Source organism: Engraulis encrasicolus, chromosome 22, assembly GCF_034702125.1.
Source record: "Engraulis encrasicolus isolate BLACKSEA-1 chromosome 22, IST_EnEncr_1.0, whole genome shotgun sequence".
Classification (NCBI taxonomy): domain Eukaryota; kingdom Metazoa; phylum Chordata; class Actinopteri; order Clupeiformes; family Engraulidae; genus Engraulis; species Engraulis encrasicolus.
In genome coordinates, this window is record NC_085878.1 from 48,954,723 (window position 1) to 48,980,832 (window position 26,110).

The 26,110-nt window shown below is 41.5% G+C and overlaps 2 protein-coding genes across 3 annotated transcripts in view; both read right to left on the reverse strand.

Moving 5' to 3' along the window:
• ano1a (anoctamin 1, calcium activated chloride channel a) overlaps positions 1-12,613 on the reverse strand; it is a 37,987-nt gene extending 25,374 nt beyond the window's left edge. The window contains exons 1-5 of one of the 2 annotated variants that reach the window (XM_063188508.1): positions 12,540-12,613; positions 12,298-12,407; positions 3,778-3,919; positions 2,033-2,117; positions 844-1,097 (exon numbers count right to left, since the gene is read on the reverse strand). In XM_063188508.1, coding sequence (XP_063044578.1) covers positions 844-1,097; positions 2,033-2,117; positions 3,778-3,852 — 414 coding nt within the window. In that variant the 5' untranslated portion in view covers positions 3,853-3,919; positions 12,298-12,407; positions 12,540-12,613. Of the gene's footprint in view, positions 1-843; positions 1,098-2,032; positions 2,118-3,777; positions 3,920-12,297 lie in introns of both variants that reach the window. The other variant, XM_063188509.1, reaches the window with a different exon arrangement.
• Positions 12,614-17,777: 5,164 nt separating this feature from the next.
• zgc:153993 (uncharacterized protein LOC767645 homolog) lies at positions 17,778-24,659 on the reverse strand. Its single transcript, XM_063187885.1, has 6 exons — positions 24,337-24,659; positions 20,905-20,953; positions 20,432-20,593; positions 19,955-20,087; positions 18,174-18,278; positions 17,778-17,989 (listed from the first exon to the last, which is right to left on the reverse strand). The coding sequence occupies exons 1-6, from the start codon at positions 24,395-24,397 to the stop codon at positions 17,891-17,893; spliced, it is 609 nt and encodes a 202-aa protein (XP_063043955.1). The 5' UTR covers positions 24,398-24,659; the 3' UTR covers positions 17,778-17,890.
• Between the last annotated feature and the right edge of the window lie 1,451 nt (positions 24,660-26,110).

The window sequence follows — 26,110 nt, forward strand, 5'->3', positions numbered from 1 at the left end:
GTGAAATGATTGAGTTTTACCTTTCTGCTGTACGTTCAACTGTTCTCTGAGTATGGCAGTGTAACATTTTACCTCCAAGCAAACCGTTAACATTGAATCCTATGAGAGCAGCAAGCCGCCAGCAGGTCTCATAGGACTCATAGCTTGGAGGTAAAATTTGCACTTCCATACTCAGAGAACGGCAGGAAGAACGGGAGAAAGGTAATACTCAATCATTTAACTTAAAGGGAGGTGTAATATGTAATATGCTCTTATTTCCAAAAATTGTAGAGTATCACTTTAAGGATGAATTAAGGGTGTTCAGTAGAGACAAGGTCACATACGAGAGTAAGAGATATTACAAACGGTAATTTGACTCCTTCTTGAAAAAGATAATTATTAAATTGAAATAGCATCAGGACACAACACCAATGCGAGTGTAGAAATCAGTCGTCATGACAATGTATCGCAATACATTATTTTCACGATGTACTGCATCGATTCATGACAAAGTATCGCAATACTTCTACTGCATGACACTAAAAATCGATTACCGGTATTTAATAATAAAAAAGTGAAAAACATTGTATGTGGAATGTGCCACTGATTCTTTTTTCAGTAGAGATGAATTGAACCAGATGAATTGAATTATGAATGCTACTCAGCACCTGCCAAGTTAGCTCTATTTTGTTTTACACATTTACTAAAGTAAATAATAATAATAATAATAAATCGCAATAATACAAGTATCGCAATGCATCGTGATAGTATCGCATTGTGGCATGTGTATCGTGATGTGCATCGAATCCTGAACCCCTTGCCAATCCCCACCCCTAGTCATCAGCCACCTGTGCCACTGCTCACCCCTTCATCTTTCTCCAGCTCCAGCCCCATCTCGCGGAGGTTCTCCTCAAACTCCTCCCGTCGGGAACGCTTGTCGTCCTCATGGTAGTCTGCCTGGTGGGACTGGGCGGCGATTTCGGGGTCCTCCTGTGGCTCCGGGGCCCGCGCACGTCTGAAACTGCGGCTCAGGCTCTCCCTCATGGACCGCACGAACGAGCGCGAGGACTGGCGCCTCAGGCCACTGGGCTTCTGGACGTGGTAGGTCATCACATAATCTATAGGAATAGTAGCCATGTGGAAGATTCCATTATTCATGTGTTTTGGGTAGCTCTTTCTGATACCTATTCAAGCATGACTAGACATGAAAGTGTACTCTACTCTGTATAGGTCTGCTCAACACGATAATACTGTAGTCTATACAGCAACAACTTACGTAACATCCGGTTAAGCTGTCAGCCTAAAAAGAGCATTCCTGCCTATTTCAAAATGCAGCTGTTTTACACTACCTTTGACTTAGCAGTAGCCCAAGACACAGCATGTTTTGTTCTGACCATTCTAGTAATGGGAGCATGGTTTGTTTACATTTCATAAAAATTACTTCATCCCAAAAGTTCTGCAACATCAGCAGAGACTTGAAAACAAAGCATTAACTTGTGGGATGGCAACACACTCTTGTCGAGAGCAACAACATTAGAAAGATGCAGTGAAGCCACTGGCCTTTGGCACAAGGTAGGTCAGTACACGGTCTACACACCAGTAACAAAAAGACACGCTTCATTTAAATTTTCAGGAAGCAATTTATAATATCTACTTCCTACAAATCATTTATTTAACACTTCTAATTCGACACAGTTCATGTATGTGGAACAACTGAACTTCACTGTGAAGCAGCTGCTTATAATGACAGCCTTTTGACAAACATAATCAGGAAGTATGGTAATTTTCATGACATTTGTGTATTGTGTTAAAACTGTTCAAAAATAGGTTTTGCGTTTGCCCTTACCATTGCTTAGACAATTTCAACTATTTTTTTATTTTTAGTTATTTAGTTTATTTAATTTATCATGAAATATTTGAATGTATGAACGATTTATATTTCCATATGTGTCACTCTTTTGCATGCAACTTACAATTAAGTGTTGCCAAGTGTTCTTCATGTTCAAGCCTGCAGTAGGGTGGAGAGAGGGATCAACTGAAAGTGAGGTATTACCTATCCGTCGCAGGCCATCATGGAAGTAAGGCCCCAGTTTCTTAATGTGGGATGATTCATCTGCAGCATTCAGTGGCTTCAGAGGCTGTTCAAAACATGAAACCCAGATGCATACATTATTATCACAGTATAAAATGGGGTAGGCCTACGACTACTTCAGCATAAACTTCTATCATTCCAGAGACAGTATTTACAATACTAGGCCTATGAGACTCAAATCACTCTTAACAGTGGAGTCAAAATAAGCTTTTCACATTTCAACTGTACAGCTCTTAATATTTACACAATGTTGAGTAAAACTATGTCTGAAAATAGTACACTGATCAAAAGAGTAAAATTAACACTATTTTTGAGTGGGGACAAATCTTATCTGAATGGAGTTAATTTCAAGTCTTTAAGATTTATTTCAGCACTGGTATTTTTTAACTGTGTGTTCAAAACCCAAAACCCAGATGCATACATTAGTATTGTAAATATTATATGGAATCTACAGTCCAAGAATATTTTAGCCTCTTACTGCAGTAGGGATCGCCGGCGACCCTATTCACTTGCTGAACATGCTTAACTACATCATAACAACATTGCTGTGACATTACAGAGAGCCATAGTGCTGCGCTAAGGGGTTAATTAGAATGGTTGAGTTTTTTGGAAGTGCAGTACGTTTCATAACACAAACTCTTTATGTCGACACATCTAGCCACAAATCCAGCATCTTAGCTGCCAGCTCATAACAACACGCTCCACTGACTTTGGGCGTCTTCAGTGGAACTGACATTGCCCTCAGCAAGCCCCAACTTCTCCTTTGGAAAAGAAAAGCATATCTGACCTCATCTTTGAGCTGTTTCTGCTCACAGAGCTCAGGAACAACTTCATTAATTACTTGAGCAATTCAGGTCTATAGTTTTTACTTTTTAAAAAAATCTTTTACCTGTTCCAAACTATGTGGATATGTGGATGTGGGTGCAGGTATAAAGTAATAAGGGTTCACACACTGATAAACTGAAAAGTTTAGTTTTTTCTATAGTTTAGTTCATCTTTCAGTTTATCGCTGTGCAAACGATGTAAACTTGTCTCTGGCTCCAAGGACCTGATCCAGTACATCTGGAGCACAACAATACTCCTCGGCACAATGTGGGTAATTACAACATGACCATTTTTCAAACAGATGTCATAGACTATAGATGCGTAACAGTCGAGTCCTAATGAACAGAGTTTGGTCTTGGGATCGGAATGTCAGGTTCTAATCCTGTAACAGCAGGAAGGATAAGGGTTCTTACCCGCATCCTCACCCATGGCTGAAGTGCTCTTGTGCAAGGTGCCTAACCCACTGTTTCAGAGACTGTACCCAATACCATTTAACTAAATAGCTGAAATGGGCTTGAGCAAGGTACCTAACCTCACCTTGTTTTCAGTGACAGCCACCAATACCTTGCAGATTTGAAGTGCCCTTATGCAAGATACCTAACCCGCATTGTTTCAAAGACTGTAGCCAATACCCTGCACCCAATTAGGTGATGTGCCCTTGTCCAAGGTACCAAACCTCACATTGTCTCAGAGACTGTAAACAACACATACTGTGTAGCAAAAAAATGCAGAGTTAATTCAACACTTAGAGAGTACGCCAGGCCCAAAGACAATCTAGAAAATGTTAAAACAAAAGTGTTGAATTAACACTGTATTATTTGCCGTGCCCTGCTATGCCCCTCTACTTAAATAAGTGTAAGTGTAATGTAAGATAGGCTTACTATGTCCGGTGTGGCCCCATCCGGTTCCTTGTCGTTGGCAGGCACCGGAGTGTAGTTGTCATTAAGCCACATCATGTCGTCTCCACCCAAGTCTGGCAAAGGACAAAGCTCTTGAGAAATGTTTCAAACAAAAAGCTTTTTCCTGTAGGATATGAAAATGATTTGTAAATGTGGCAGCAGGTGAAAAGCATAATATTGCATTATGTGTCGCACTGCTGGTATTTCCATAAGCCAACAAACAAACTTCAATGGGGAAACGGGTTTGCAAATACAGTAGGGTCGTATTACAGCTAATAGTCAGCATAAATTAGCCTTTTATCAATTCTTGTTAATGATGTGCAATTACCACCACCTATTCTGTTAGTGACTTGGACTTGAATCAGAGGGTTGTGGAGATGGTGGTAATACCAGTTATAAAAGCATCATTAACCACTGGAAACTCTAAACTACTACACACAATATCAGTAACAACGACAACAACATCATCAACAACAATAATAATAATAATATAACTACAATAATAACTGTTTGTGCGTCATGTTTGCTTCTTTAACTAATCCAGTCTTGTATCAGATGAGTCAGTATTGTGATTCAGTTCCCATTCCGGATGAAGTCTGTGTTTGCAAATAGACACTAGTGCTTGCACTACTCTGGCACGTACTACGATACCATCTACAGATAAAAACCTGTTTGAAATCTGCCATAATATGCCTTAACAAGGACGCTGACAATGATTACATGAGCTTTAATGAGGATTTAAATACAAGACTAACACTTGGCAGCACACAAAATTGAAAACAAGGGTAGCATTTAAGAGTCTGGAACAGATTGAATAAGGAAGAGATAAGCTGAGTTTATCTGTGGAGCCTGCCACTTTCCCATTGATGTGATTAAGAGGTGGCGTGAATAGTAAATCCTACTACTACTAATGTATCTCTTGCAGATTTATATGCATCTACTTGGCAAAAGACAATAAATATGTAAGGGATACCGGCCGACGAGGTGATTGGTTCGACAAAGTTAATGGCGAGGCGTGGGCTTAGAACTCCAGCGACATCCGGGTAGCGTTAGGGTAGGATTTAAAAAAATTAAAAAAAACCTATTACTGTCTTTTTAAAAAATATATATTTTTAGTTTTTAGTAGTTTATTTGACAGGACAGTCGAAGATGGTGACAGGAAGCGAATGGGACAGAGAGACAGGGGAGGATCGGGAAATGACCCCAGCCGGACTCGAACCGGGGTCCCCGTGGGTGGGCAATGGCATGCAAGCCCAAATGTGGGGGGCAAACCTATTACTGTCTGGTAAGTTGTAAGAACCATGCCAGCTACACCAGAATCTAGTGAGGCAGATAACTAACTGTAACCAGCTGCATTTCAGATGTGGATGCCTCTTGCTGAATATCCACTTGACACACTTTCAGTATATTGCCCCAGTGACCGGGAAGGCTAAGGTCACAGTGGCAGCCTGTTCACTGTTTGAGCCGACATCTAAAGAGACTAATGTACTTAAGAGCTGCACGATATGTGCAACAAAAATGGGATGTTGTCTGACCCTTTTTCTGGCGTCTCAGACAGCGCGTCTGAAACCTTTACCGATATCCTTCTGATAATGTCAAGATGCACTCTCACACACGCTCACATACTCACACTTTCCTACACGATACCTTGTGAAGCGACCTTGGGTGTTTTGAAAGGTGCTATATAAAACGAAAGTATTATTATTGTAATTATTATTGAGAGGCAGAAGACCACTAACATTCAGCATCTATTCACCATCTTTGCCGCGCGTCATATCGGCATTAAACCAAATGATCATTACACAACAATAGGACTAGTGTACATAGATTCTATATATTCCATCACATCAGCTTCAAGACATGCTGTAACTGAAAGACATACAGTAAGCCACTGAATATGGGCAAAGCTGATCACCACAATGATCCTCAATTGTACCACAGTCATCAATTAAGTATTAAAATAAATACTTAGGATAATTCAAATAAATTATCCTAAAATAAAACACAAGACGAGACAATCCAAAGAAGGGTGAACAAACCTGACACACACAGCAGTCAGTAGACTGGTACAGAATAAAATCCTCAAGTCCCCACAGACGACCAGGAGCATCCTCAGCAGCTGCATCAAAGGTGTAGGCTACCTCTTACTACTGTGCAGCATCAGGACCACTGGTGTTACACTGTGATTGCCCAGAGCGGACCAAACAGTCCATCATCACACACAGTAGCCTACAGCACGACACAGCACACCAGCGCAACAATAGATCGCATTTGCAAGTAAATGCTGATGCGGTCAATGCAGCGCAGCAGTCTGTAACTTATGCAACGGTGTGTGGGGGCGCAAGTGCTATAAATTCAAGACTGCTGTGGGCTGGCTGCGGCTATCCCCCCTCTCCACATCTCCATACTGTACCACTCTGCGGCCCTGACGTACATAGCGGCAGTCAGGGAACCTGACGGGGGAGGGTTGTCCCAGTTGTCCCCGGGGCCCTTTCAGATGACTTTGTCTTGGGGCCCTGCCAAAGCTGTCAGGGGCCCTGGCTGCAGTAGATGTCCCAACCCATCAATTTGGGAGCCGTCCGCAAAATAATTGACTAAACTATAGATCAATCCGCCAGAAAGAAGGTTGGGATATCCAGGTATAACAGTCTCAGTCCCAACCAATCGATTGTTTTCGTTCAGAGGCTGAATTCTATGACATTTATGGCTGCTTGAACCACAATCATCAGGGTCGCGGTCGTGAGCAGGTACATTAGTAGGCAGGTACAGTACAAAGCAGGTGACAATACTGTGTGGGCGGGAACTGGGAAGGTACCAGATTGGCAAGCCGAGAGCAAAAAAAAGCTTCAACAGCTTTCTAGGGCCACCTTGTTATTGTTGTGACTGTTATTATTATGAGCAAACTATTGCTCTATTTGTTGTAGTATGATATGTATGCTTATTATTATTATGTAACTACATAATGGTTGTAAATGTAGTGAATCACCGAGGGCACTGTAGAAATGCACTGACTTGGCTAGACATGTCTTGTGTATACATGTGCATGCAACGAGTTGGGTGCATCACATTCCACTGCATGCCCTGTAGAGAAGCACTGACTTGGCTAGACATGCCGTGTGTGTGTTTGCTTTGTGATAGCATCATCATCTGCAGTGGCAGTCCTATGGCGTGCTGTGCAATAGCCCTAAGCGTCTGCTCTGAAGTGAGCAGAGGGCGACAACAACCCCGCAGGCCCAGCAGAATAACAGACGCATGCAGCAACAAGACTGAACAGCGTGATTGAATTTCTGCGGCCAATTTGAAGCCAAGTGCCAAAGGTTTCACATCCAAGTCAAACCTGACTACCTGTCAAATATGTACATGTGATTGTGACACCAGGCCCCACCATAAGCTTCCCAAACTGCAGAACAAGTTGGGGTTTATAAAAGAATAAAAGGCCTAATAAAACAATAAAGCACCAAATAATTAGAAATATTAGAGTCCTGACACCATGAGAAGGCATTGCTCATGTTTTGCTCATTTTCTAAATAATGGCAACAAATGCAGGCATTATTACTGGACTATAATGATTGATTGTTACAGCCTACTACAGTGCTACCCTCTTGACACCCATCACATACCAATGAAACCTCATTACACATGAATGCGACCATACAACCTCACACCTCGTCACAATCTAATGACTTGTTAATTTGACATGACATTGATTTTCTTGCATCTCTCCACTTCTGAGCGGCGTTTTGGCTTAGAACTGCGCTCATGTGTGGTGTTCACACAAGACTCAAGGTAATGCTGTTCATTCAAGAATTAGGCTATATTGACAGTGATGGATAATGGACGACAAGTCTAATGACCCTGCCCCCGTGCGTGGACATAGACATGTTGCATTTAATAATAGTAAATAAAAGATCTCAAGTAGATGCTTAACAGCCACATTCCCAAGCGCACGCCGCATGCGAACGATGTATTCTGTTTCGGTATTATAAAAGCACGTATCTGATGTAAAGAAAACATAGGCTACTGCTTACAATTGATGGCAAATATTTTTGTTTCATTGTAGACTGAAACTACACCTTATATCTTACCGGATTCATTTGCGCGCTTGGCTCCCTCTTGGTGACCACCATGACTATCCATTTTGGCGATTTATTGTCGATATTTAGAATTATTCCATGCTAAACCTCCATACCCGTTGTTATGTGTCGAAATAGCCTGCGTGGTTTTCCTTGCAGTGTGTTGATGCGGTCGAGATTAAGATGCCGCCGACTGTAGTCGTGTACACGGCAGGCGCACACGGTGCGCGGACGGCCGCCTACTTGCTGAGCGCTAGCCTACATGTACATGCTGCCCAATTCCCCCACGAAACCGAATCGACAGATGGTCAACCAAGCTGAGAACATATTGGCTGTAAAATCACACCATTGTTAATTGGTCGTCATTTGGAGTCAGAAGCATATCTTCTTCTTTTTTTTAAATCACTTTGTAAAGGCATTATAGAAAGGTCCGCGTGCTGCGCACATAGCTCCCTATAGCCTGCACATAAATCTCGAGTTATGTGAGGATAATAACTCACATCATGACCTGAAGCGCATGTTAGCCGATGCACTTCCCATCACTACTGGGGCGAACTGACAAAAACGAAGAACCGGGTGAAACAGCTACAGGTGATTTTCTACTGATCCGATTCTACATTAGAATAAATGGGTTGCTCATTAAATATTAACATGCCAGCTCGCCGGCTCCAATTCCAATACCGTGTCGTCACCCCTTGTCAAAAATGCCGTGAACTCATGCATATTTGGCAATGAAATCGACCAACCTATCAAACTTAACTACTCTGAATGAATGAGGGTGAAGGAGTGTCTGGATGCGTGGGACACCATTTCACATTTGCAAAACACATTACAGAATACACATAGAACACAATCCCAAGACATCATTGCTCACCCATCTCAGTTTATCAAAACTGAAAGGTTCCACTCAATACCCCCCCCCCGGGGCAGCTGGAAGAAAAGTGTCTGTCTGAGGTGTCACTCAGCCTGCAGCAAGTGAATGTTCATCTTCCTTGACAGTTAGCCTATGCTTGTTTCCATCCATATTCTATGAGGGGCAGTGTGGAACGTGTGGAACAGGAGCAATATAAAACCATTCATATTCTGTGACTATGTCTCAGTGGGGATGTAGGCTACCGTTTTACGTTTTACTTTGCACTACTGCAAAAGAAGCATACATATGAACACTCCAGTTCAACTAGGCCTAATAGATGATCTACAGTAGTCTACCTCTCAATATCAGCTTATTAGACATGGCCCATTCCACCTATTAGTTTACTCAAAATCGTGCTCTCTCTTCATCCATAGTTGTCTGCTTATGTTGCGTACCCTTTTGGATGTTATTGGGAATAAATCAAAATATGTGTTTTTGAAATGTAAACGAACTCTGCCCCCATTAAATGACCAGGAACTCGGAAAAGGCTGAAAAAATGTATCAGGTACTGACAAGTCCAGGGTAGTGTGTGTGAGCATTACAGCTGCATGTCGAAATTGGCAGAAGTTATCCTTTAAGTGTAGGTCTAGCATTGCTCAGCCTAGTTTAGGTGTATATGGGACATATGCTAGCTAGGCCTATAGCGTAGGTGTAAATGGGACATGCGGTTCGCTACGCCCAGGGTAGGTGTAAATGGGACATAGGCCTACACACTTTTTGATCCAACACTGATGCCCTCTGAGTTCTTTGTTGTTTTGTTGTCTTATTGACTATAGGTTGATTTCTGAGACAGAGCTCATGAAGACCTCATTTTCAAAGATGGTTTTGAAGGGCGGTTTGGGTGGCTGCCACATGGCCAAGTTAGGGCCTGGACCCAGTTGGCCTGGTCATTAATTCACCTCTGTCCAGTTTACTCAAAATATTGCTCTCTTTCACATTAGTGGGACCATATCAGCACTGGGCATTATATTTGGTACAGGTAACACACCATAAAGTCAAAGCACAATGTTTACTTCCTCATAAGGTATGGCAAAACAGTATTGGCTACATGATTGTCTCAATTTGACAGTTCCCTTGTTACCCTAACTAAGGATTGTGAATGTCGCTCACAAAAGTGAAAAAAAAAAAACCTGAAGTCACAAATTTCCATATTGCTTCCCCTCGCCTGACAACAAATACAAATGGCAATGCAAATCTTCCTGGCACGTTACATACGGACCCTCCAAAAAGTAAGATAGTTTCCAACCGACTGACTTAAATGACCCAACATTGTACTTGATTATAGAGTCGCTGCATGTACCTGAAATAAAAAGATTGCAGAAAAGATGTAGGCCTAAATGTGCACACTACGTACTATGTCATAGGTATGGCCCAGTTTGGTCCATTATGTCCCATATTCAAACAGGCACAAGGTAAGAGATGTAGGCCTAAATGAAATAACTCAGCCACTAAGCATCATTGGTATGTGTTAACACATGTTTTTGAGATGGTATAATTAGCACAAGTCATCCTGGCCAAGTCTCCAACCTGTGACCTCACAGTAAACTGAGGATTGACAGGCAGACTGGCAGGGGTGTGGCCCATAGCCCTGGGCCATGTTAAAATGGCTTTTGTAAGGAGGGAAGAGCCCTTTATCAACGTCTACCTCTTTTGTGTTACTATAAACACATGGCGACTCAGAAGGAACTCACCTGTGACTGGTTGCACTACTGAGGTGGGGTGGAGTTGTGTCAGGTAGGTGTGTATGTGTTTGTGTGGTGGGGCAGGGGGTGTACAGGAAGTGTGTGTGTGTGTGTGTGTGTGTGTGTGTGTGTGTGTGTGTGTGTGTGTGTGTGTGTGTGTGTGTGTTTATGAGGGAGCTCATCTCTGAGCGTTGTTGAGTGTGAACCCCAACCCCGTAGAGCTATGGCCCAATTTCAACTCTAATTACAGGTGACACCCAAAATTGTGAGAGAATTATTAATTTTTGGTATTTTAATAAATCGATAGCAGTTGATTCATATGTTTTGCTGTTGCGACAGTAACTACCTGTTGGCTAAATGTAATGTCCCATCCTGTGATATCAAAACCAACTTTTGCAACACTATACCCACACCAGAGGAAGAACCACCTCATGTTTTTTGTCAACTTGAAACAATGGTGGAAACGTCTAGTGTTTCACACTTTTGTCAAATAGTCCTTATTTGGACACAGCCTAGCCTGGGCCTGCCTCTGCCATTTTACCATATGCTTGCTTGCTTGCCTTCAACTTGCCAGGCAAGTTTTTCAACCAGCGCTGGCTCTATCAGATGGCTTGCTCCCCCAGTCCAAACACTCGCCTCACAGGGTGTGGCTGCAGGTTAGTACATTTCCATTCAGCACAAAGCAACGCCCACTGTCTGCCCATTTTACAATACTACATCCTTACATTTTTACATACTCTATTTGCTGAAGCTGTTTGTTTTTCAAAAAGCATAACGCACTGCAATCCGTGCAAGTGTGCATTATCTCCTGATCATTACTGTGGTTAAAAGTCTAGTAGCCACCGTGATTCACAGTTTGATATTGATTTGTCTACAGTCAAGTGTTGACAGTTGACATTTCCCATTCATTGATAAGACATTTGTTTCAATTAGGCCTGCGGAAAACTAATTTGACTATGGAGCACAGGCTGCTAACTGATTTGACAAGATGCGTGCTATTTATATTTGACTAAGGAGATGAGGATGAATTTTATTTGTGGAGTGGTTCAGGCATTCCTCTGGCTAGAATTCCTGTGGGAGCCAGAGGAACACGTCCCAACCTGCCTGGTCATACATGAGATCATTACATGGGAGCTATCCAATCTGACTGAGAAAACAAGGTTTTAAACACGTACAGTGGCTGAGAGCCTACATAGCACATATGTGCATAGTCTGAGCTTAGTGTAAAAGAGCTTAGTTTCAGTTTAAAACGCTTTTCAGTCCAGGAGTAATGTCTGTTCAAGCCCTACTCTGGGAGCTCCTGACACACGACTAGCCAATGGGTGTTCATTGGTCAGACTACAGTATTAATGCATGTAGAAATGTAGAAAATCCTGCTTAGTATCAGCTGTCTGATACTGACATACTGACGCCTTTGGCAGGTTCTCATTCTGTAAACTAAGATTCAACTCTCTGGGTTACGCCTACTCATCCCAACTGCAATTTCTCACACCGGGAATTCCCAAGCGCTTATTAAAACCTCTGTAATATTCAGAAACCATTTGATTCGAACACATTTCGAAACATCTATTGCGCATTGGCGGCGACGAGTCAGATTTGTGTAGAATTGTATGGGACTTCTTGGATAGGATACCCTTTTGCGTAATGCCTGTCAACAGTAGCTTAGTTTGAATGGAAAGGTAAGGAAACGTGTTTGGCCTGGAGAAATATATTAGTTAATTATCAAGCTAAAGCAAACAATTAAACTATTCAGGCGGAGTATTAGCTACACCTTACTTCGAGCAGGAAAGGTAATCCCGAACCGATTAAGAGCAGTAAATCAAACAATGCCTACCTGAGTTTTATGATGTTTGGCCAGAAACGCGCATACTGTTCCTCCTCTCCTCACTGATGAGCCCGAACGCACCTGAGTGACATGTGAGTCACATGTGAGGCTGCGTCTACCTGTTGCAACAATTGCAAAATGCAGCGTTTAGTCAACCCACCACCACCACACCTAAGACAGGAAACACCTTCCTGTCGTTAGGATAAAGCCAGGCAGGCGCCTTGGGTATTTCTCGTTGCCAACGTGCCTACCTGTGAGATGGAGAGCTAATGGTCTTTTAAACAGGAGCTCATTAAATATATACAGAGCTCAATATTAAGATATCAGGCTAACAAGGCGGCGGTGCTGTGCTGTACGGTGGCAGAGGTGACTTAAGTCACCAAGACAGCCGCTAGGGCGACAGATAGCCTATGAGGAAGGCGCCCTAAAGGTTCCCATAGCCTACATCACGTAGTTGCCTACTACTAGCACATTACTAAGAAATAACATTGTAGGCCAGAATGAAGAAAACAATTCGAACCAATAACTATTCATATAAAATAAGATTTAACAATATTATTGCCGTTTTCAAGATGTATGTGGCTTCTTTAGCAAATGTGACTGGGATGAAGTGCACAGTAATTATGAGCACACCCTTTTTTGAAAAGTAACATTTTGAACTCCTTTTATTCAATATCCACAAAATATATCTCCACGATATATTGTAGATACCATATGTTTAATACAATATCTGTTGAATGTGCAAGATGTACAATTAAGTTTTATAATATAATATTACATTTTTTTTAGTATTTGGGGAAATGAAGGTGGTGCACTGCAGATACAGAAATTAGTACACCCAAGTCTCAGAGGAAAGCATGTTAGTAATTGATCAAGCATTCAATCAGTTTAAGGACTCATTAAAAAAAAGTTTTCTATCAAACCGTTGGGAATAAAACAGTTTGCAGAGCAAACCCCTTTCCATTTCCTGCTGTAGCTCTAAGCAATGACACCACATGGAGAAAGGATAACAGGCCAGACAAAAAAGTTTTACACCAGAAGGGTCGATGCTATTAGAAGACCATATTTTAATGAGAATAGTTATAGAACGTTGTTATGGAAGCATAAGCGGATATAATAGGAATAGGAATCCTTCTTGTATTTTAATCACAACATTTAAAATATCAGTATGTTAACCTTTTTAACACTTGTATTTTTCGCTGGTGATGTTGTCCACTCGTGTTCAACTCTTACCTTTCTGGACACACCCTTGTGTCATGGCAAAGAAAACTTCTTCAACTTACATTCTTTCCACAGGTGTACCCCATGAATCAGTGCTGGGGTCCCTTCTGTTTGCAATGTACACCTCCTCCCTGGGACATGTCATTCGAACACATGGCTCCTCCTATCACTGCTATGCTGATGACACCCTGATCAGATACCCAGATACCTGTCGTTCCAGCAAGATGACTCCACTGTTTCAGCACGCATGTCAGCCTGCCTCACCGACTTGTCAACATGGATGATGGAACAGCACCTACTGCTGAACCTGTCCAAGACAGAGCTCCTAGTGATCCCAGCTAAAGAGTCAATCTGTCACAACATCAACCTCAAGATGTACTCTGCCCCGACATATAATTTCACATTTTTTCCATATTTAATGTCAACTATTAACCTGTGCAATGCAATGAAAAACAATCTCGAAGCTTTAAAGTGAAAAATAAAAAAGATGAAATAAAAAAAACTTACTGTAAATGAACATGATTACATAAATATGCACACTCACTTATACATTGTTGCAGCACATTTGGCTTTTATTACAACACACAGACTTCTTGGCCTGGATCTTGATGTGGCAATTTTATCCCACTCCACTTTAAAAAGGCACTCGAAACATGACAGATTGCGAGAGCATCTCCTGTGGCATACACATGTCTTTTTGGAAAATATACCCCACCAAGATTGAACTTTTTGGGGCATAATTCCAAAAGGTATGTTTGGAGGAAAACATCAGAAGGTGAAAAAGTGGATCGCACTCGGGTGCTTCTTTTCCTCTTTCTAATTAAAAATAAAATAAAAATTACATAGCAGCAGAAGAATAGACAAACGTTTCGACTGTTACCTTCGTCAATGTCTTAGCTACTTCCTGTATTTTATCTAGGTGTCTCCTTTGATCACCTGTTACTGATTGGGGATGACGCAGTGCGCGCTTCAAAGCATCAGGCCTGAAAGCCCTTCATTAATTGGAGCGCCCACTGTGCCACCCCCTGGATCAGCACACAAATTAGCCTACAAAAACATACGAAATGCATTTACAATTCAAGGGATTAAATGAGGTAGCAACATGAGAGCTCAAGTCCATGAATGTACATGTCCATATGTACTATGAATATGGCTAAGTCAACATGGCAAAATCCCATGAAACATTAAAGACAGAAGTAAACACATGAAAAACCATGAAAAAACTGGTAACACTTCTTGTTGTTTGTGTACGGACATACTCTAGTCTCCTCAATCGCTCGGATCACTTGCTGCTGCACTCTGTCGCTTGAATCGCATCGCGCCTGGTCTATTCGCGCGGTAAGTAATCAATTAACTAATGATGAACAAAACATTAATGAATGTTTTTGTTATTAGCTACATTTTGTTCACACTTTATAAAATCTCTACACATAATATGTCCGCGGTTTCACAAATCTTGTAACAGAGTATTATTAGTCATTTACAAACAATTTGTAAATGTTTGATAAATATAACTATTAACACAACATTTACAAGCCATTTACAAACATTTGTTAATGCTTTATTCATCATTTGTTCATTATTTACTAAGGGTTATTAATGCTTCAGAGGAGGAAAACATCATCCAATTAAAACCATTGCCTATCTAAAGTGAAGTAATATGGTGGTGGCCACATTATGCTTTGGCACATTTTGTATTCAGCTGGAACTGTGGCCTTAGTCAGGGAGGAGAGAATTATGAACAGCTCCCAATTAATTCCAATCGGTGTTGCCAGAAAACCCTGTTGTGCCCCCTGTTGGAAAGTTGAAGATTAAAAGGAACTTAACCCATGCATAATGTCTAAATCAACAAAATAATGGAATTCACCAGAATAAAATTGAAGCTTTGGAATGGCCCAGCCAAAGTTCAGACCTGAATCCCATGAAATATCTGAGGGGTGATCTGAAGACGACAGGAGATGAGACACCCTCACAATCAGTCACGTTTACTAGAGTGCTTTTGTAAAGAGGAGTGGACAAGTGTTGTCAAATTGACATGTGCCATTCTGATAGACTCTTACCCAAAAAGACTGAGTGCAAAGCAAAGGTGCTGCAACAAAATATTAGTTTAAGGGTGTGCATATTCATGCAATGAAGTTCATTCATATTATTATTCTCTTGTTTTCATTTTAAAACTTTGATTTTATTTTCAATGGCATTGTACATTGCAATTGTATTGTTTAGATTGAAGGTGGAAAGAGCTGTGAAACTATTTGTCTGTAATTTTTTTACATCCCAAAAATCTGGTATTTGAACAGGGGTGTGTAGCCTTTCCATAGCCACTGTAGGTCATTTAAGTTTTCAAAAGGGATGTACTCATTATTGCTGTGCACTGTATGGCAGTCATTTCGTGTGTTTGCATACACTAAGCAGTTTCATCATGTGAAAAAATGAGAAAAGAAGTGAGAGAAAGAAGTGAGACAACAGCAATTTCCAGAAACATGTTAAATAGGTTTTCCCTATTTGCTTATCTCTGTGTGTTTGCTGTCGTTATCAAGCCTAGTAAACAAGATGAACCTGCTTATCAGGCAAGTAGGCAGAATTCTGGGTAAATAATTTTGTTCCGATTTGAATGTCTACTTGATAATGAAGTATAGATTTTTAAAAAATTTTACTTTTACATTTTCCCAGGGTCCTGACTCTGGAGGAACTTACTTTCCTTTTCAGTCCAAACAAAACTAACTGTAATTGCCTCTCTTCCTGTTGGTGTAATGCAATGTTTATAGAATTCATCATTTTGTGAGACCATGTCTTGTCCTGCTGGAGAAGCACATAAAAAACATTTTGGACAGCCATTTTGGAACATTTTGGGAAATTAATATTTTTGTATTGGGCATTGCATTACATTGCAAAATCAATTTTATACAGGCTTAAAAATTATGCTCTCAAAATATTTAAATGGAAAGAATTCGCACATACCTGTAGATGACAGTAATTTCCAATATTAAAAGGCAAAAGTAAAAAATGGCGCTGACATTATTTTGCAACAAAACTTCATATATACATGTACATTTCTCTGGCATCACCATTTGTATCTTTCACAGTATTTTCTGTCTGTGTTTACACCTTGAGGGAGTTCCACTGAAGGTACCCTGACTAGATCCACAAGTACTTCTGAGTAGGCCACATTTAACAAGAGCGCGTCCTGACCTCAAAAGTCATTTGTATCGGCTTTGGCTGGGAAAACACATGAAAAAGAGGAACTCCAAAGCACTCTTTTTTGCACAATTGTAGTGGCTTGGTTTTTAAAACGCTCAAGATGCATTTCGACATTCAAGCCTTTTCCAGTGACAAAATGACATCATATCAAATGACATTTCTTTATATAATGGACACACCATCCCATGAGAAATGATTTCACAGTAAATGCTTCAAATGGTAAATGTACATTTCCCATTAGTGAACATTTTATACATCCATTTACAAATCATGAAGAAGCAAACGGAAATGAAGATGAGATGCATAATGCTCTTTATTGATAAAAATTATAAAATTTGTTCTCATCCACCTGCATTTCAGGTCCTCTGTTCATATTTTCGAGAGGATCTGTTGCACAATTTTGTACAGATTTGAAACATTATATTACACTATAAATAGGGAGGGGAGGGTGTTGCTTGTTGGCTTCTATACATCATCTCATCCCTGTAATTCACTAACCGTTAACAATAACTTAACAGAACAGAAGTGGTAATATGTACAGGTTTTAAAAAAAGAATATTAAAAAAGTAATCTGGGGAGTGGTGGTGTGGATAGTAGTTTGGACAGCAGCATCTGCTGGTACTGATGACGTGTCTGAACACTCTTTGTAAACAGCTCAGCAGAAACAGGAGAGCGATACCTCATCATCAGGGGAATGTTCCAGGAACATAGTTCTGTTACTAACCAAGGTAATTTAAGTCAGAGTAATTCGTAAACCCACTATGGATTTAGGGGGATTACATAGTCGATGCGAGAAATGAAAGCTAACGCACGTTAACATGTGTCGTTTACATTCTCCAGAGCTATGCACGTATCACCCCAAAACACAACGCATGTGACACGTATCAAGCATCAAAAATTGAGAGGACGCGCTTTGCTACATATCGACACTCACAAAATGGTGGGGGAGGTGTACCGATGTGCAGCCATGCAGCTGTGTATGCGTTAAAATGCCTCGATTATGCATGCCCCCTTATTTTCCAACAAAAGAGTCAGAGGTCTCTGTCAGAGGTCTCTGTCTGATATTGACATGCCGTGGTAAGTTACTAAACCTTTTTTTCCTGGAATTCACCCCAGATGAAGGGCAGTTCCCAGCGTTGTCATGGGTGGCATGTGTCATCATCAATAGTCCTCCATCTGGGCCTCAGCGACTTCTCCTCCAGTACACTACAGCAGTGATGAAGGCAACCGCGGCAAGGATGGACACCGTACGCCATCGCGACACACTGTGCATTACGCCCTCCTGCAACACATACACATGCACGTACACACACACACACACACACACACACACACACACACACACACACACACACACACACACACACACAGTTGAGTGGGCCAATTCAGTAAGAAGAATGAAATGAAAACAAGACAAGGGAAAACAAATAAACCAAAATAAAAAATACACACACAAAAAAACTTACCCATCCTCCCTGTTGACGTATCCATGATGAAATGTTTTCCCTGATGAATTGGAGCACCCAGCTTATGATACGGCGGATGATTTCAAAGTGGTTTTGAGTCAAAGCCTTGGAATGTTGGAGATAGAGAGTTAAGTACATTAAATGGAGATAGACTTAAGGGAACATACATAATCTGTAGATATATGTTTAAAAATATTGATGTCTTTAATTACTAGCATTCTGAGCTTTTTCTGAAAAAAGTTTGAAATGCAACAGGCAACTGTAGTTTTGTCCCCTGCAAGTCATGCTCTAATAATAATAATACTTTCGTTTTAAATAGTGGCTTTCAAAACGCAGAAGGTCGCTTAACAAGGTATCGTGTAGGAATGTGTACGTGTGTGCGCGTCAGTGCGTGAGTACGTGTATTAGGGCTGTAACGATACACTCAACTCACGATTCGGTTCGTATCACGATTTTTGACCTACGGTTCGATACACCCCACGATTTCTGAAATGTATCTCCACTGAAGTTTGGAAACACCATCACATCAAATCATAATGTTGTTTTCTGGACTAATGGGTAATAAAACTTTGAAAGGGCGTATCACGATACTGCCTCCTTGTATCACGATACAGTATCGTGACTCTGTGTATCACGATTTCTCGGTTCGATACAATATCGTTACAGCCCTAACGTGTATGCATGTAAGTGAATGTGCTTGTGGAACTAGCAGCCATAAGCCTCCAGGAGAAGATGTCTTAAGGTGTTTAAATATGGCCATCTACCCTCTATGGCAACGACCAGGGCTCTAAATTAACACCTGCCAACTGGCCCAATGTAGCTGAAAATTCAGATTGGTTGGTAGAAAAAGAAAACTCACTGGCCACTTTGACTCATTAGTAAGTTGGTGTTTGGCTGGTAATATGAACATCTACAAGCCGTTTTGGCAAAGCAAAAAGGGACTTCAGAGCCCTGGACATGACAAATGTGAAACACTGCTCCCTTGTATTCTTGTATTCTTCAATACCTTGATACTGTACTTCACCCCGTATGCATTAGACAAATATTTGCATAGCTTGAAAACAAGCCCTTGCACCAAGGTGGAGCAATGCCAACATCCTGCCCTAGTCAATGCATGTCATATGCTGTGTGTCATATTTAAACTACTGACAAATGTACATGTGGCATATTTTACTACTGTATGCTGAAATAAGCCAATAAAATGCTTGTTCACTTCTTAAATAGGTTGGAAATGAGCCTGTAGCCTAGGAGGGCACCACCCTTTCCCAGCTGATGCATGTTGCGTTTTATTTAACCCAATACGTACATGACAAAGATTTTATCATTGTATCCTTAAATACTCAGAGATTCAAATAGCTATTTAATTTATTTAAAATAAATACTTTGGAAATGTCAGGTGGAAAAATGCCACCACCCCACTGACCCCAGTTAACGTGTATCAACAATATCATCGTTGTGTCCTTAAATAATTGTTAAATTCTCAAAAGAACATTTACTATACTTATGAGTTTTAAATATATTCTAAATACCCTGGAAATGAGTCTGTAGGTCAGGTGGCCCTGTCCCAGTTAGCGTGTGTTGTATACGTCATTTAACACAGTATGCATGTGACAATATTGTATCCTGAAATAATATACGTAAGTTACACTTTATTTAGATTATAAATCTTCAATATATAAATACACATTATTTATGTATTTAACACAGTATGCACGTGGCAATATTGTATTCTGAAATAATATATACTTAAGTTATATTATAAATCTTAAATATATAAATACCCTGGATATGAGTCTGTAGGCCAGGTGGAAGAGTGCCACCACTCTGCCCCAGTTGATGCCATCGGAGAAGATGCTTCTGGCCACGGTGACGAACACGTCCTGAGCACAGTTGGCCTGCACAGTGTTGATGAGGCTGCAAGGGTGAGTGGGATGGTAGAGGACCAGAGAAAGTAAGTTTGTAAGTCACTTCGTACATGGTCAGTGCATTGGGCTTCAGTGTCATTGTCATAATTTTGAAACAAAAACTGAAATAATTCTCCCAGGGGCCAATATTCTTAAAAATGTCTGTCATTTTTCTTTCAATTACTGACATCTCAGACACCAAGAACACCGACACCCAGGCATTATTTTGTGGTGACGTTTAAGTAAGACTTACAAATTAAAAACAGATTTCTTGTTGCAGGAATTAAAGTTCTCAAAGATTTAAAAAAAACAACACTGGAAAGAGAAATAATACAACAACAGAGACAGACATACTGTTGAAGTTCAGCATTGCGATTCAGATCATCTGCAATACTCAGTAACTGTCCCACCACGGCTTTGATCTGGGGGTCGTCCCCCTCAGATGGAGTGCCCCCAAGAAGCTCATGGCTCACGGGCACATCCGGGCTCTCCGTCTGAAGCCTCTCCACCACAAAACTGCAAGGGAAAAACAAGAGCAATCAGAGATGCCAACATGTTCCCCTGACCGATGCTAGATGCACATGATGTGTGTCTGGCGCCACCTCCAAAACGTGCAAAACAAAATATTGCAGGCGGACACACAAACAGACAGAGAGACAGAGAGGTCACAGAGTCATTGCAATACCCGTCCCAGCACCCTTCAGAAGCCCGGGTAAAAAGAAAGTAATTTTCGAAAAAGTGACACCAGGTGGGGACTTGCTAGAACAAAAAAGGACACAATGAGAACCAATATAAACACAGACATACAAAGGTGAGGAGATTCTTACCTTCTCAATACCACTGCTCCCTGTTCAACAATCGGATCATCTATGACATCTAGAGAAAGCAAAGAGTTATTAATAATGTGTTATATAATTAGTATTTTGATCAATTACCACAGCAGTCTTTCCAACAATAAGTTGGCCTCAACAAAAACTATGGCCATCATCACCACATAAATCGAGACCAAATGCAAGTTGTGACCATTCTACTTCACCCCTTCAGCCACAAGGGGGAACCATAACACACGCCTTAGCTGCACTGTACACAATATTGACGGTCCAGTGATGGACAAGTAGCCTACTGATGCACTTGGACATGGATGCTATTCACACTCACGTGGTGTAATGTTAATGGGGTTACATGATTTTATGATTTGTGAACAATATCTTTCCAATGAACCTTGTGGAGTTGTGTGGCATTGCATTAAATTACATTCACCAGATGCGTTGTACCCCACAGCAGGTGGTCGGATGGGTTGATGTCATCCATGACCTCTTCCGTAAGGTCTTGTACAATTTGCGTGTTTCTTGGAACGATATTAAAATAAGAGAGAGAGAGAGAGAGAGAGAGAGAGATTGTGTGTGCGTGTGTGTGTGTGTGTGTGTGTGTGTGTGTGTGTGTGTGTGTGTGTGAATCAGCAAATTTATGAACAACCATGGCAAATACATCACACTGTTCTACAGCTGAGCTCACATGTGTCACATACAGCATACGCTATAATTAAATGGGCTGCTGCTGTGCGAACATCAACAACAACCGCCACCACCTTGCCTGGGGCAGCCAATGGTAGACTGTGAAGGAATTCAATGCAACATTGGCATTATACTCCTGCTCGTCAACCTTGTTGTTGCTGCTGTGATGTTGTTATATTTAATTATATTAATATAATTAATTGTTGGTTCAGAGTTGTGAAGTCATGGGGTTCAAATTGGGTAGCGTCGGTCAACTGCCAATGGGCTTTTGACCCCTGTGTCGGACGGGACTCCAGTGCTGCTTGCTTGTGGATAACCTGGGGGACCATGAGGCTGGACGAGGCAGGGTGGCAAGAAAAGTATAGCAAAACAAAATAAATAATTGAGTAAATTGAAAAACTAAAGTACACCAAAATAGACCAAAAGACCATAGACCAGTGATACTCACAATTTTTTCCTCAAGAGCCACATTAGGGGGAAAAAAATCAGGAGGAGAGCCACATGGAGCGGCGCAACACCCCCCCCGCCCCCCCCCCCCCCACCCCACTTACTTTTCAGGGCCTTTTGGGGGGAGGGGGGGGGGGTTACATCTTGATAGTGTTGGCCTCATTACACATGGTTGTAATATTATTTATGCAAATGATTATTATTAGTAGTAGTATCAATTATTAAATTATTAGTAGGCCTATTATTAAATTATTGAATTATTAATTAATTACCCTATGTCAGCAATTGCTGGTAGGCCTCCTAGCTCACTTTTAAACACTACTTTTACATAAAAGAGCAATAGGGCAGTTCAGTTTAACCTGGCGCTGACAGATGGCCAATACAAGCAACCAGAGACAAAACCAACACAAAAACAGAGGGACGAGTCCAGTTTTTGTTGTTTCTCTTTCTCTCTCTCTGGCGCTGTCAGCCAGTATATTTTTGATGGCTGATGGATAGACCTCCGGATCGTCATTCACAATGTAACGAGGACGGAATTAACAGATTGGCTCAAGAGTTATTGAGCTTGTGAAGGATGGTTGCCTGCTGGTCTTGTTAACTTATTATTTATAAAAATACGACGTCGCCGACAGCACTGAGTTCTATCAGCTGTCAATCAAGGCCGTGCGGAGAGAGAGAGAGAGAGAGAAAGCGAGATAGAGAGAAAGTTTAAGTTTCCAACTTGCAGCATTCCAACGCGACTCCACGTGCTTTATTCGCGCTCTGCTTGCCTTCATTGCCAGTTTGACAACTCCCGGTTAAACTGAAAAGGAACAGCGATTTGGGAGGTGGTCACCAAACAATCTGCGCGAGAGAGTTACACCAGGCGCGAAAATGAACAGCGATTTGCGATGTGGTCACCAACAATGCGCGCGAGAGAGTTACACCAGGCGCGTGCACGCATCATTCACAATGTATGATGGAATTAGGCTACTCATTTGATGTGGACAAGATAATTTAGGCCTATTGGTCTCCGCCATGGAGTGTCGTTGCGTTGTTGTGAAGGATGTTTGCCGAATTAGGTTAAGTTTCGGCGCTCTTTTCTCTGCTGATAGACGACCCCCAGCCATGTAGAATGTAAAGCCGTCTATTTTTAAAATAGTGCAAAACTAAGCCACCAATGAAAATGTGAACAAACGTCCATAAAAATGACAGCCAACGCATTTTCAAATAAGATCTGTGATTGATTTTTGCGGCTCACTTAGGAGGGGAAATGTGGCTTGCTGCGCGCACCCGAGTCAAACAAGGACGCATGGGGTGCCGGGTCAGCCAGGTGGAAAAAAGTGATCTTGATGTAGACGTGCCCATAGCCTTGCCTACTTGGCGTGATGGAGATGACTGTGATGCGTGTTCATTGTATATGTATGTAGGCATGGCAGATTTTAAATGCAGGTCTTGATTGTGTTGGGCTATAATATTTTTTTCCATAACCTTGCGAGCCGCCAAGTCAGGCGTCGCGAGCCGCCAGAGGCTCGCGAGCCGCGCAATGAGTAACAGTGCCTTAGACCATAGACCATGGGCTGCCAGCTGTTTGGGTATGATATGAAAAGGGTAGACTGGTGAGGGACTGTGACTGTGTTCTCATTTTCTTCTTTACGTTTATATGTGTGATATTTTCTGTAGTTCTTGAATGATTAGGAATGCACCAACTCTAGTTGTGAAAGGGGAACACAGAACGGGGGGGGCTCGTCTCGACGTCATACATGGTTTCACAGTGTTTGTAAACACAAGGAGGGGCAAGACACTGGCAGCCAACCATGTGAGCTATTTTTTTTTTTTTAATTATTATTATTTTGACCGACAGCGCAGCGGTTTCCAACGACAGAGGTTGAGTTGTGCGCAGCTAGGTTCACGCAGCCAGGGGGAAACAAAAAATTAGGACCCATGTGTATAGTAAAGTTTTGGAACCCCTGGCCTCTACCCCTACCCATAGATGTGTATACTGTAGAAGACCCTACCCCCCAACCGCAGTACTCAGACTACACGCAACAACCAATATGTCTACCTTGGGAAATAAAACTGGTCTTCGATGGGTATGGGTAGGGAGTTGGCTTTGTGGTGGTTCACTCAACTTGTAGGCTACACGGCATGTGTACAAATGTATTAGCTGGAAATATCCACTGGACCAAACAAGGCGTGGTAGGCATGTTGGAACATTTCGTCTTTTGCGCAGTCTACCTGTGCGCTCTGACAAAACGTCTGTGCAATTAGTCCAAGTTCTCCTTAAAGTTCCAACAGTTGTTAACAAGTCGTTCTTACCTTCACCATCGGTTTCGCCAGGCATATCATCATCTTTCACCCCTTTCCTTGAATGTGCCATTCCTTCCGCCCGAGTGAGGTAGTAGTTGTACGATTAACAACTCTTCTGAAGTTTTATCCACCAAACTAACTTCAGAGACTGGACGCGTAAAAACCTATAGTATGTAACGAAACGATGAGCCGCATAACACGAGAACTACAAACTAAAGCATGTCGATAGTTTTTCATATAAAAATAGTCCAAAGGAATACATATTCAATGTTGAGCTTGGTTCTTCAACAAGGAAGCGGAGCGGAAATGTGTCTCCGTCAGGGTTTCCTGCTTTCAGGACAAATCGGAACTGGAAACTCCACTTGCCGTCCCATATCTAGAATTGACATCCATCGTCATCATGATGGATTTTACAGCCAGTCCTACTTTCACAATAGTTTCTTGATGAAATTGGTAATCATCAACTTGGTTCAAAAAGGTCTAGTCAATAAAAGCTGTGCTGGCTACCTATACATTTTCACCAGCCTTAGGAAGTAGGCCTACAGGGCTGATGGAAATCAGCCTTTGCACAATGGAAATGTGGTCCAAAGTGCAGTGCTGCTACTCTTCTTATTCTATCTAAATTTGAATGGACCGTGTGTGTATGTCGTTAAAGGTAGCAGCTATCTATTTTCGTAACAGTCTCCACAGTTCTCTCCCACTCTCCCCTGTTTACAGATGCCTGTGTATTGTGTGTTAACATGCGCGCGCGCGAGCGCGCAATCCTACGTCATTGCTGACAAGGTCGAGCATCTTCAATCAGCTTCAGTTGGTTGCCGTGGGGAATTGCCCAAATCAGGTTTAGTCAGTTTTGTATGTTACTTTTCTTTAAAAGCTTTGTGACCTTTTCTTGAAACATGAACCCAGCAGACACCCTCTGGAGACTACCATTTAGGTTGAATTTGGCACGTTGGGATGGGTTCCTGTGCAACCAAAACTCTGAACAAACAAACAAACAAAAAAGATGCAAAATAGTGCCGCCAATATATGACCTTGCACTTCCACAAATACATTCTTGGGGAGAATGGGGTTGGTTGTCTCAAGTTGTGGTTGCTGTGTATCTCGTCAAATCTCAGTCTCAAAGGTTGCTGATCAAAACAGTTGACACATATATGTTTTTAATTAGTAAGGTCGTTCATGATGGGAGCATTTCTGCCAGGCAGGAAGTTTGCTAGGCAGCGAACTGTGTCCCACGTGAAGCATCCTGGTTAGAATTTCTGTCCAAGACGCGGCATATGGGAGATTGTCATATTTTAAAACTGTCCTATCTGAATGACGACTTCGGTTGGTGGAATGATTAATTGAGACTTTCTACTTTAGTTCTAACTGAAGCCAAAACACCATGAGAACATGACAAAGATTTGAACCCTGGTAGCCTGCATGGTAGGCCTACAGTTTAGGCCTACCCATCGACCACCCTAATTAGGCGCAAACTTTTTTGTGTATTAGTAAATAGAAAAAATGCAGCATACCGTGCCGCCATAATGTTTTTTTTACGGGTAGCAGAGAGGGACACACATGTATTTTGGATAACAACAGCAGTAAGCGCGTCATGGAATTGGCACCATAGATTTCATTCCACGAGAGGGTGACCTGGTACACCCGCTGTTAACATCTTGTCTGAGTTGCACAAATTGCACTATGGGTGACATCAAAATCAACTTAGCCATTTGAAAGTATAAAGAGTAAGATACAAGCGGATTCCAAAAAAGTTGGGACACTTGGTATTTTGTGAATAAAATCA

Excerpts from the sequence above, each read along its gene's own strand:
- zgc:153993 (XM_063187885.1), bottom strand. The coding sequence starts at position 24,397 with ATGGCACATTCAAGGAAAGGGGTGAAAGATGATGATATGCCTGGCGAA. Across the intron at positions 20,594-20,904 it reads GGAGCAGTGGTATTGAGAAG|TTTTGTGGTGGAGAGGCTTC; the intron begins GTAAGAATCTCC and ends TTTCCCTTGCAG. Across the intron at positions 17,990-18,173 it reads TACGTCAACAGGGAGGATGG|GAGGGCGTAATGCACAGTGT; the intron begins GTAAGTTTTTTT and ends TATGTGTTGCAG.